This window comes from Lithobates pipiens, unplaced genomic scaffold (assembly GCF_037356315.1).
Source record: "Lithobates pipiens isolate NorthernLeopardFrog02 unplaced genomic scaffold, aLitPip1_a1.2 Scaffold_18, whole genome shotgun sequence".
Taxonomy (NCBI): domain Eukaryota; kingdom Metazoa; phylum Chordata; class Amphibia; order Anura; family Ranidae; genus Lithobates; species Lithobates pipiens.
The window spans coordinates 123,611,009-123,624,095 of record NW_027507758.1 but is presented as its reverse complement, the minus strand read 5'-3'; the positions used below and the strand labels follow the sequence as shown (position 1 = coordinate 123,624,095).

Below are 13,087 nucleotides of genomic sequence, written 5' to 3'. Positions count from 1 at the left end.
GAAAGGTCTTTCTGGGAGATATGCTGATCACCCATCCAGCCCAGGCCAACATGGATGAGTGCACGGCCTGCAGCTTGGTCATGGTGAGTGAGAGGACCCCATCCCCCACACACCATTACATACTCCCTCCATCTCCCCCTGGGGACAGGGACCTCCATCTCCCCTGGGGACAGGGACCTCCATCTCCCCTGGGGACAGGGACCCCTTCTCACCTGGGGGTAGTAACTTCATCTGCCCTGGAGAAAAGGACCTCATCTCTTCTGGGGACAGGGACCCCATCCTGCCTAGGGACAGTCCCCCAATGGGGCACCTAAAAGTTAAAAAAATAAAAAAAAAACTACTGATGCCAGTAGTCATAGCTGTGACCACACCCTGGAGTTCCACCGCCGAACTTGGAGGGAAGGGCCCTGGCTGGGGTTCAGGGGGGCCCTTCATGGTTTCTTGCATCGGGGCCCTGAAGGTTCTAGTTACGCCACTGCCTCTATGGAGCGTCGGATGTCAGAGGTGACATGTCCGCTGAAATCCGACCCGCTCCGATCCGAAAAAGTGTGATGGAGGAAAAAGCTACTTTTCCATCTGTCATTGGATCGGATGACGATGGACACTGCGGTCTGTCGTCATCTGATCTCCCATAGGGGAGAGCGGCCCTCTGACAGGTCCATCCCTGCAAAGTGTGCAGAGACAGACCTGTCATCTTCCTGCTCAGCGGGGATCGATGGAGCGATCCCCGCTGAGCAAGCGGATATCCACGAGGCAGATCATCACAGATCCGCCCAGTGTGAAAGAGCCCTAAAGCTTCATTTATTTCCAAGTTTCTGACCTTAAACAAATATAAAGATAAGGAGTTCTGACACTTTTGTAACAATCATTTACAATGTGCCTGTTACAGGTCTGTGACTTAAAAGTTACATAGTTAGTCTGGTTGAAAAAAAAAGACAAAAATCCATCTAGCTGAAATCTTAGAAAAGCAAATATCTAAGAAGTGTACAAGAAACATTTGGATCTTGGTGTGCTTTTTGTATTTCTTCCAGATCTGTGCAGTAAACCAGTGTGAGATTTTACCTCTGTGCAGGAGCTTCCTGTAATAAAGACCAGTCATTGCTGCTCTCTCTTCTGGTATAAATTGACTTGCCTTGTATCCGCCCCCCTTTCTGCAAACAGCTGCAGTTAGTGGAGACTGATGGGCCCCTCCCACAGCACAGTGATGTCATTGCTACTTTTATATGGTAAGATCTGGGCTTGCAAAGCAATTTGGTGCACACCAAGTTGATTTACAAGCTTTCTTGCTGTTGAGAAATATATTTTTATGAATGTTTCTGTGCCCAGGGTTTAGCCACTGATCAGACTGAAGGTGGGCACTGATTAGGCTGCAGATGGGCACCGATTAGGCTGCAGATGGGCACTGATTAGACTGAAGGTGGGCACTGATTAGACTGAAGGTGGGCACTGATTAGACTGAAGGTGGGCACTGATTAGGCTGTAGGTGGGCACTGATTAGGCTGCAGATGGGCACTGATTAGGCAGCAGATGGGCACAGATCAGGCTGCACTGATGGTCACTGACCATTATTGTTTTATTGTGGTTTAGTGGTTTATTTTTTCCTGAAACTTCCCTCTTAAATTGGGGTGCATGTTATACACCAGCGCGTGTTATACGCCGATAAATACGTTACTTTCGGAAATCAGTGCAGCGCCGCAAAGTCAACGTTGCACCGATTGGGACACTCCTATTGTTGGCAATAGGCTCCGATTTCACCTGTCAAATGACGCTAATGTGAACGTGGGCTAAAGAGGAGTTGAAGGTGTAAAGGCTTTGTTGCTGCACACACTGCTGTTATACTATCAATAGAGAGGGCAGATACATGAAAAATGATGTCTTGTCGTTTGTTTTCTCTTGGTTTTATGTACCAAGTAAGTCATTAATATGATTGGCCACATATTGCTATAAAGTTTCTTTTGCACATGATTTGTTAAGTATAAAGTAGCACTGCTGGCATTGCACAATGTTTACAAAATTTGCAATCCACAGGCACACCCAGTCACATCTGTTCCTCCCCAACTACACTGTTATGTCTGGTTGCCACAATAACACTGTCATTTTAAGTGTTTTAAGCTTCCTGTCCTTACCCAACAGAGAGAGCTTAATACATTATTGTAAGCGATCGATCATGCTTTAGCAATGCGTTGCAGTGCGTTAGCATGCGCTGCACCCTAATGAAAGAATATTCCCACACTACCTTACCAATTGCTATACCAAAATCAATCATTTAAATAAAATTAGTGTTTCTCTAAGGAGCAGCTCAAAACACTTCGGTGATATCACCACAAACACAAATAAATAAATACAAACAAAAAATAGTGTAGCACTCCTAAAATATCTAACCACACTTATTAAGATCTCACCCACCTTTACATACAATTCAAATAGATAAAAAGTGCAATCAACTCCAAAAGTGCAATGTGCTATAAACCATACAATTAATAAAGTGTACAATCCCTTTAAAATCCTTCAGCTCTCCAGTATATTTAGAATATACAGTATATTATACTTGAAAAACCAAAGTGCTAGCGCAAATTGAACAACTATGCCAGAACACACAATTAAAGAGAAATGTGCCCAAATATATTCAATAAATAATCTGTTGTGCTTTAGCCCCTGTACACACGGTCGGAGATTCTGCCAACCAAATCCGTCGGATTTTGTCCGTCGGATTTAGTCCGACGGATTGTGTCCTGAAACTGTTGCATACACACGGTCGGACTAAGTTGTCGAAAAATCCGATCTTTCAGAACGTGATGACGTAATTTTCGTTACCATGGGACTACATTCAGGCTAGTAGCCAATAGCTTTGATGTAGGAATTTGATCTGAGCATGCATGGCACTTGGTCCGATCAAAATTCGCTACACATGATCGGAGTATGTCCAATCAAACCAGTTGGTCGGGAAATATTTCCAACATGTTGGAAAATTGGGTCCGATGGATATTCGGACGGAATCAGTCCGATGCATACCACACACAGTCGGATTATCTGACGACACGGTCCGATAAGACACATTCCGACGGATTCTCCGACCGTGTGTACAAGGGCTTACACTTCTCTTGTGCAAAATCTCACTGTCAGTGAATCAATCCATTCCCACCATGCAACCACCTCTGTGCCCCTTTTCCATGCAATATGTCACCTCCTCGCCGCTTTTTTTAAGGCTGAACCATTGAACGCGGTTGCTGGGTGGTTCCATACACTTAAATGGGTTGCATTAAGCCCACCAAATGTGACATGCAGTTTGATTTTTCCTGCAGCCACAGCATGTATACCATAATAACAAATACTACTGGCCCTACCACAATAATAACAAATACTACTGGCCCTACCACAATAATAACAATTACTACTGGCCCTATCACAATAATAACAAATACTACTGGCCCTACCACAATAATAACAAATACTACTGGCCCTACCACAATAATAACAAATACTGCCCTACCTCAATAATAACAATTACTACTGGCCCTATCACAATAATAACAAATACTACTGGCCCTACCACAATATTAACACCTACTACTGGCCCTACCACAATAATAACAAATACTACTGGCCCTATCACAATAGTAGCAAGTACTACTGGTCCTACCATAATAATAACAAATACTACTATCTCTACCACAATAATAACAAATACTACTGGCCCTACCATAATAATAACAAATACTACTGGCCCTACCACAATAATAACAGATACTACTGGTTCTACCATAATAATAACAAATACTACTGGCCCTACCACAATAATAACAGATACTATTGGTTCTACCATAATAATAAAAAATACTACTGGTTCTACCACAATAATAACAAATACTACTGGCCCTACCGCAATAATAACAAATACTACTGTCTCTAACTGAAAGGGACTACAATATTGGTCCTCTGCAATGGTGTAATAAAACTGCGGTGCCTAACCATACACTTAGCTTTGGGTCAGGTCAGGACTACAACTGGCTTGGGCCACAAACTAATAGGAAATTCTAAGTCACCTAGTGAGCAAAAAACTGGGCATAAATAATCAAAATTTGCCTTCTGATCTAGACTGCTTTAAAGGAAAATTCAACGTGTGGAAAATGTTTTGTCATGCATAATGGACGCACAAGCCATTCCATAATTTAGTATTATTAAAAATGACTTCCCTATTTTAAACTGATGGCAGTTGCCTGTGGACAGAGCTAGCCAGAATTGCACTCTCCTTTTCATGTACTGTATATGGCTCACTGCCTTTTCCTGAAGTCTGCACAGAGCATGATGTCCAATTACAAGAATATCTTTGTGAGTTTCAAAGACTTGCAAGCATGAAGTAAAGTTGTGGCTGAAGCTTTTCTTATTACAACACTGAGCCAGATCAAGTGGTCATAGTAAAAGCAGTCAGCAGTCAGGATCTAGGCTAATGCCCCGTACACACGATCGGAAATTCCACCAGCAAAAGTGCGATGAGAGCTTTTGGTCAGAAAATGTGATCGTGTGTATGCTCCATCTGATGTTTGCTAGAGGAATTTCGGCCAGCAAAAGATTGAGAGCAGGTTCTCAATTTTTCGGTCAGAGCTTTGGCTGCACAAGAATTTCCTGGTCCCTAAACAGGCCCTCCCGCTGATGTGAAATTTCAGCTACTGTGCAGGGAATAAGAGTTTCTTAACATTGGCATGGGGAGCTATCAACTATAGTTTTAAAATAAATCAATAAATACAAACCTATTATTATTATTATTATTATTATTACATACAAATAAACTTAATAATGAAACCTACCTCCAAAGGGGTTTATATTACGATTTTTTCGGGCATGGATGGCCTCTCTCACTTCTCTTCTCCGCACACACTGAATGCCCAAATTCTGAAAGCTGATAAAGATAGAGCAGGTCAGATTGAAATGCTTTTTAAACTCCTTGCATTTAAAGGATATGTTCATATTCAAAAATTAGTAACCTTATCCTGTTTGCCCCTTTAAGGTGACCTAATCGATCCCAACCTCCTCTCCAGAGATGGATACTTATCTTAATCTCTGAAAGTGCACATTAAGTTCAAGAGTCAAGTGGTACAAACCGTATTACTAACTGGAAAGAACTGGATTCTGTTTAATGGAAAGTCTACTCAAAATTGGAATATACACTTGTAGGCTGAATCACTCGCTATTGTATCAATGTGATAAAGAGGTTCCAGTAGAACTCATTCAAATTTTTTTTTGTTTTACAGGATGGAGTCATCAGCAAGAGGACTGGGGCAGTCAATGTTAAAGAGAATATCTAGTGCCATATCCCCTGGGTGAAAATTGGGTCCGTCATCGGAATCTCAAAGAGTAATAAAAGCCAATGGGTGAGCTAGCTCATCCAACATCAACCAATACTGAAATGATTTTTGGTGTGCTAAAGCTGGTCATAGATGGTTCTATTCTCGGCTGGTTCAGCAGGAACCGTCCAAGACAAGCCATGTATGGGCAGGCTGATCAAACCCATATACTTGGGTACAACCAGCCTGTCAGATTTTACATGCTATTATTGCAAGCGGTTGTTATAGCCTCTAGCAATAATCACTGTGTTTTCCTAGCAGGGACTGCTTTCCCGCCAGGAGAACACAATGGCTCAGCAAGAGGCATTCCCCTGTCAATACTGTATGTGGTTGCAGGAAAAAATTTAGCTCTGTCTATGACCGGCGTTATTCATTTGGTAATGTATAAATGTGTCAGTGCAGATACAGCAAACATTCAGGTTTTATTTGATACATTTTATTGCAGGCTACAAAAAGAAAGAATCAAATCAATACAAAACCTACATTTTTTCTATATACTATTTTAATGGCAGGGAGTTTTTTTCCTTCACTTCCTGTGCCTGAGAAATTGTCTTCTAAATAGGTGCCCCTCACCTCCCGCTACAGTGACAACTTGGACTTTTCATCACTTTTTGACCCTCTGACATGGTCACTAGAGCAACTAGAGAGGGTAAGGCATACATGGATCATTTGGTTTTTCCCATCAGCCAGGTGGACTGTCGAAAAAACGTAACAGATTCCCCATTCACACAAGCATGGTGGATGTAGGAATCCACCCCTCTGTGTTATTGTATTCTGACAGTGAGGACTTCTTTGCTGTCAGAATATACTTATCAGCGCTAAAGTTAATTAGCTGCAGCGCTAACCGAAGGAAAATTTTCCAACAAGCCATTTCATGAAAATTTGATCATTAGAGCAACTTCTCTGGAACTGGAAGGGCCGTAGACAGATGAAAAATGTGTCCAGTCCCTGCTGAACCAGCTAAATTTTGATCCATCTATGGCCAGTGAAAGTCTAGTCATTAACACAGGCACCAGTAAATATTAGGGATGCACCGATACAATTTTTTTAACAACAAGTACAAGTACCAATACTTTTTATCAGGTACTCAATGATACTAATTATCGATACCTATTTTTTCATGTGGTGCCAATGCGATTTGAGTCCATACAAAATGAACAGGCTCAAATCTCACTGCAAATAATCGCATGTAATTTAACCAGGAATGTGGTGTGATTCTTGTACAAATCACATTTGGTTTCCCGCACCACTTCTGTGTGAACCCAAGCTGAAGTCATTATGACAAGCCTGGGTTCACACAGGTGCGGTGTGGGAAACCACTTGTAATTTGGACAGGAATTGCACCGCATTCCTGTTCAAATCCCATGCAATTCTTTTCAGTGCAATTTGGGCCCATTCATTTTCTATGGGCTCCAATCGCTCCGCACAAAAAAGGTATCATTTTAGGTATCTGAGCACTTGCACAAGTACAAGTATTTGTACAAATGCTTAGTATTGGCATGGATACCGGTATCAGTGCAACCCTAGTAAATACTTAGATTTCTAACCTATGAAATTCTAAGAATCCTATTATTCATTTTGTATGGGCTCAAATCGTACCGTACGAAAAAGGTACCATTTTAGGTATCAGAGCTTAGTATTGGCATTGATACCGGTATTTATTGCAACCCTAGTAAATACTTAAGCCGCGTACACACGGGCGGATTGTATGGCCTACTTAGTCCGTCATACAATCCGACGGACAGTCCGTCCTACTTTCGAATTAACGGACTTGACCACACACGGATGCACAAACAGTCCGTCGAAAGCTTGCGCGATGACGTGTACAGGACGTACGACGGGACTAGAAATAGGAAGTCGAATACACAGCAATGCAACCTTCCGCCGTGTAAATCCTTTCTGAGCATGCGCCATACTTAGTCCGTCGAACTACCCTACTGACGAGCGGATTGTCCGCTGAAACCAAAGTATGACGGACAGTATTTCGAAAAATCCGAAATACTTAGTACGCCAGACTGCACGCTGAAAAAGTCTGCTGAAGCCCACACACGAGTGGACTGTCCGCTGAAATGTGTTTCGACGGACTAAGTAGGCCATACAGTCCGCCCGTGTGTACGCGGCCTTAGATTTCCTAACCTAGGAGCTAGATATAAAAGTTTTGGCTATGCCCTCACTTTAAGCCAAACAATGCCGAGAAGCTCCCCGCTATGGTGGCCAATGCCATACACATATTGTTTTGTGATCGATCTGTGTATGAGCAACGGCAAACTCATCATTATTTATCAAACAATACAACCCATATGGTATCAACTGAAAGTATGATCTATCTCAGCCTTTCTCAACCTTTTGAACACAGAGGAACCCTTGAAATAGTTCTCCGGTCTTGGGGAACCCCTGCTAAAAATTAGAAATCTACAACTCATGATACAATATTGTGATGGTCAGTGGGAAGAATGGTCCTTACACTTGTGGTCATTGGGAAGAATTCCCTTACAGATACTTAAAAAGATCAATGGTGTCAGTGGGAACTTATCTGAGAGGCAGAAATTGCCCAATGCTGAAGGAACCCTTGGCAACCTTTGGAGGAACCCTAGCGATCCACGGAACCCTGGTTGAGAATCACTGATCTATCTAAAACAATCTATTACAAATGATCATTTAACTTTTTCTCTGTATAACAATTCGTTCCCTGACATACATGAATATATTAATTTGATTGATCAGAAGAGTTAAATGTGATTGGGAGCTCACTGAATCAATCGAATGAAGGGTCTGTGGTTTACAATTTTTATTCAATTCAATCAATTTAGTTGCATCAAATGACAATATTAATCGGTGTGGCCACCTTTAGGCAGATGTAACCTTCAAATGAATGATCTGTCAAGAGCAGGGATCTCCAAACTATGGCCCTCCAGCTGTTGTGGAACTACACGTCCCATGAGGCATTGTAAAACTGACATTCGCAGACATGATTAAGCATGATGGGAATTGTAGTTCCTGAACAACTGGAGGGCCATAGTTTGGAGACCCCTGGTCAAGAGCATAAAAGTACTCAATGTGAAAAGAATATTTTACTCTTTGTATCCAACAGATGAGATGATTTCAACACGCTGTAAGTAAAATGAAATTGGATTGTGCAATCTTTTGCAAGACAGGCAGTGTTACTGGCAGGAAACGTCATTGCAATGCAGCAGACACACTCACCACAGCACTCTCCGATCAGATCCAAACTCTGTTTCATAATACCCATCCCTGCAGTCCTTGCCCACCAAATCATGTGGATGTGGTCTGTACGGCTCGTTTTTTGTTACCAAAGTGACTCTTACTTTTCCTTTAACATTAAAACCTAAATTCTGCAACTGAAAAGATGACAGAGGAAAACATTACCATACTGTTTAGGAATTGAGAACACCAGTCCTATTACATTGTACATAGTTACTTAGAAGGTAAAGTTGGAAAGAGACACCAGACCATCCAGTGTCAGTGTGTGTGTGTGTGAGTTTGTTTTCTAATATCCCTGTATGTTGTGCTCATCATGGAAGGCATCAAGAAATATTTTAAATCTGTCAATGCTCCCAGCTGATGCCACTATTTTGGTGAAGGTAATACCACATTTTGCTGCTCTGACTGTAAGGAATCCTCTCCACAATTTTACTTTAGACCTCCTGTCCAATCTTGAAGCGGAGCTAAACTTACCTTACTTCAATGGTTATTTTCTGCTGGGTACCGGTCTTTGGCTGTCTTCATTGACCGGCGCAGGATGACATCACTTGCACATGCACATGCACAGGAGTCAGTCATCACAGTACACAGGGAGCATGCTAGCAATGTTTGAGCATTGTGGAGAAGACAGTGAGCAGGCAGGTAAGTGTATTTTATTGCCAACAAGACATTGCATGTCACTTTTGCAATAAAAAGGCTGCCTGCTTGCAGTTTGTGACAGCTTGCTCTCATCATGGAACTAGGACTAAAAAAGTTGTTACTGGCTGTCAGGGCACCATTTGTAATAGACGTGAGCATGTGCTGAGAAGAAGAGAGAAGAATAAAAATGAACATATGCTGAGGAAAAGACCTGGCATAGTTGCCAATACTAAACATGGCTATGCTCATTTGTACAGAAATGCGTGTGTGCGCACTGGACACATTCATGCACACCTGCTGCCAGGACTGGTGCCAAATGCCCTATATAAGGGCAGCAGCTGCACTTAGAGTTTGCTGGTTGATCTTCAGTTACCAGTACTCCTTGTTCATGTGTATTCCTTAGACCTCCTGTTATGGACCGGGCTTATTTACTGACCCGGCTTATTTCTGGACCCTCCTGCTGCCCAATTCCTGGTTTGACCCTGGCCAAATGGTAATGGCCTGTCATCTGACTACTCTTCTGCCTGCTCCCTTGAATTCCTGTGTATGACCTTGGATATTGTTCCTGACCATGCTCCTGCCCAGTCTCAGCTTGGCTTGGCTTGACCAGTATAACCTCACCTTCCATCCTGACCATAATTCCTCCATCCGGTCCTGCCAGTCTGACTACGCCACCACCTCAGATGCCATATTGCTTGTGGACGCTGACTCTGTCCTGTTGCATCGTCGAGCTACACAGAACCTTCCATCAGTCCTAACAGACCAGCTGGCAACTATCTGGAGAACCCTACTGCCAGCAACTACCAGTTACCTAAAAGTCACCCGTGCTTCTTTGGGCCTTGCACTCCCTGTTCTCAGCTTCAGGTGCAAGGGAAGCCCTCTCTTCAAGTCAGCCTCAAACCAGGTATGTGACACTGGCTTAACAGTCAGCATTGATTCATTTGTAGATAAAGACCATGTCCCCTCTTAAGCACCACCTCTTCAAAGTGGAACTTTAGGGGGCAAACAGACAAGATTTGTAATGCAGAAGAGATATGCTGATTACTTACCTGCCTGTCCACCCCTGTACAGTGAGCTGTGCATGCTCAGCTCATTGTACAATTCAACAATGTCAAAGCTGACTGACGTCACCCCCACCCAGCCAATGAAAGCGGCTGGCGATCGGTCGGCTGAAGATGTCAACAGCCGGTGGGTAGCTCTGGGATGCTGTATCACCAGATACAAGGTGAGCATAATTCCGCTTTAATGTAAATACGTTTAATTAATTTAATCATTCCTCAGATCTGAGGTCCTCCGGCAACCGTATTAATTTTGTTGCTTTTCGCTGGACTATTTCTAGTTTTAGTACATCCATTCTGTTGATTGGTGTGAGACTGAACGGCATACTCAAGTAAGAACATAGTAACAACCATGTTAAAGCAAATCCCTAGCTCAAAATGAGTTAATATATTTTATTTAGTAACTTCCTTTAAAAAATGTGCCAAAGATTCCTTTATTATTTGAGCACAGTTTATAGATTCAGATTTTTAACCTAAAGCAAAGTCAGGGTGCATAAAAGGTTAATTTTAGAGGTCTTATTTTTTTTTTTTAAAAGGCTCCAGTGCCAGCCCAATACTTCCCTTCTCTGACTTCCTGCCTATACTGATTCTATCATGAGGCTGCTGTAAACTCCTACATCCATTTTATGTGTATAGGCAATGTCATCTTTGGATCTTTGAAACCAGAAATATTTAAAAGTTGGTATGAGACAAGGCGAAAAAAGAAACATAAAAAAGAGAAAAGCATAAATAAACATGATTAGAAAATGCAGCATGTCTTAAACAAGCAAATGCAAAAAAGTAATAGCCAAGTGTGTTGAGCTGAATGCCATTCCCTGCGGTTTGTTCTATAAAACTGAACATGAGCTATAATATTGGCCTGATATATTGCTAACCCATGCTGTTTTCTCTAGGGAAGAGCAGCACTGGATCTTTCATTTGGAGAGCATTTTTGTGGGTACCTGAAATGACTGGCTATGGATTGATCATTTTTTTTATATAGGCAGAAAACAGGGATATATTTATAAAGCAGTGAATGTGACATTCGTCAATATTCAAGGGTGACCAATCACTCATTACCATTTAAAACACATGCATGGAAGAGTCACCTGCAGTAATTGTTTGGTAAATGCCTTATTCACTTTATAAATATGCCTAGCTTCAGCTCAGCAAATCCTTAGAAGTGTGGGGATTTTTTTAATATTATACTTACCTAAGTGAATGCAGGATTGATCCGATGCTGCATCTGTCCCCTGCCAGCAATAAGGCTGAGAACCGAGCAATCAAACACTGCTGTATCACTCAGTTCTCAGTGCTCCCCGAGCAGAGAGCTCCTGACTGTTAGTCACCGATTCTCTACTCTGCCTCCCCCTCCTGCACGCTCACTGAAGCACTGGGCTGTGGAGGTGGCGGGAGCGTGCGGCTCAGGCTCTCAGTGGTTTGCTGAGAGCCTGAACTGGGTGCCAATCCAGGCATGTGGGCAGATTTCAATCATATGGTTGCAATCTGTCCCCAGCCTGGACGTCTCTGAGATGTCAACCGACGGCGGACATCAGCTTGCTATCTGCTGAAAACGGATCACAGGAGTGCAAAATGATCTGTGCTCCGATGATCCATAGGAAAAGTACAGCCAAACTAGCTTTGGATGTACTTCTCCTTTAAAGAATTGGTAGGCTGCAATTTAATACATTTTTGCTTTTAGGTTTAATATCGATTTAACATCAAACCCATATCGGCCTCCTACCAGATTGTTTCGTCTATTATTTTTTAACCCTTTTATAGACTTTCAATAATAATATTATTTGAGGCAAAAGTAATGATGTGCAGTAGCCCATAGCACCATACAGAAGTCAGATCAGTGATTTCTGATTGGTCGCTGAGTCTCTGTACTTTGCAAGAGGCCTTTTGACCTTAATAAATAAGAAAATGACTTCAAACTACAAAAGTATATGGGATGTGTGGTATACAGGCTGCTGAATATTTGAAACAAAAAAAGTAAAAGTTGACATATAGACTATAAAGGGGAACTAGAATGAAGCTGAACAGCCCACTCTACATGGTTGGCTTCCTACAGATGGCTTCCTGTGAGAAATAGAGTGGGGGGGGGGGACATTTGAGCTATTCACCTTAATAGGCTGTATTAGACTGCATTTATTTCCAACCTACAGTTAATACTATAAGTGTGTGCACTGTGGTTGGATCTCAACCCTAACACCTCCTTCATCTGTGAAAACAGAAAATTAGCGGGCTGCTTGTCCCACCTGGGAGTATAACAGACACCCTACGTTACATTATAAGTTAAACATAAAGAAAGGTGGATTACTGTCTTCCTCCTCCTGTTGTAGGAGGGGAGCACAGCAAAGATGAGTTTCAGTAGGTGAGGGTTTTTCCGTGCAAGAAAACCTTAACTTTCTCCTTTTATTCTATTTCAATCAATATTGCAGGAAAATAGAAAAATGTTTCTAAATCATGAATCTTTCTCCATAAAACAACCAAGATACATAAAGGCAAGCAGTCTCCTCGGAGAAATGATAGTGTCAGGGCCTGGAGTCAGGTTCGGAGGCCAGTAGCTATAGAAATGGAGCAGCACCCACCGACAAGCGGGACAAATATACACACAGGTCACCCTGGCTAATGACATGGGTTCACCTGAGGTGCGGGGTCTAAATACTAACCAGTATTCATCAGAGCTCCTGATGGTGGAGAGGGGCTTTGCTGCGTACAAGGATAGTACCAGGTCATGGTCCTCAGGACCACCCCCACCAGGAGGTGAGCAAGCCAGGATCCAGTAGCAGATATAGCAGGCGATGATTAAGCAGAAGCAAAGTCGAGGGACAAGCCAAAGAT

The 13,087-nt window shown here is 42.4% G+C and overlaps 1 protein-coding gene across 1 annotated transcript in view; it reads right to left on the bottom strand.

The window, feature by feature from the left end:
• Positions 1 to 13,087, bottom strand: part of REL (REL proto-oncogene, NF-kB subunit) — a 92,972-nt gene that overhangs the window by 52,868 nt on the left and 27,017 nt on the right. The window contains exons 4-5 of the mRNA XM_077486060.1: positions 8,547 to 8,701; positions 4,806 to 4,897 (exon numbers count right to left, since the gene is read on the bottom strand). Coding sequence (XP_077342186.1) covers positions 4,806 to 4,897; positions 8,547 to 8,701 — 247 coding nt within the window. The remainder of the gene's footprint in view (positions 1 to 4,805; positions 4,898 to 8,546; positions 8,702 to 13,087) is intronic.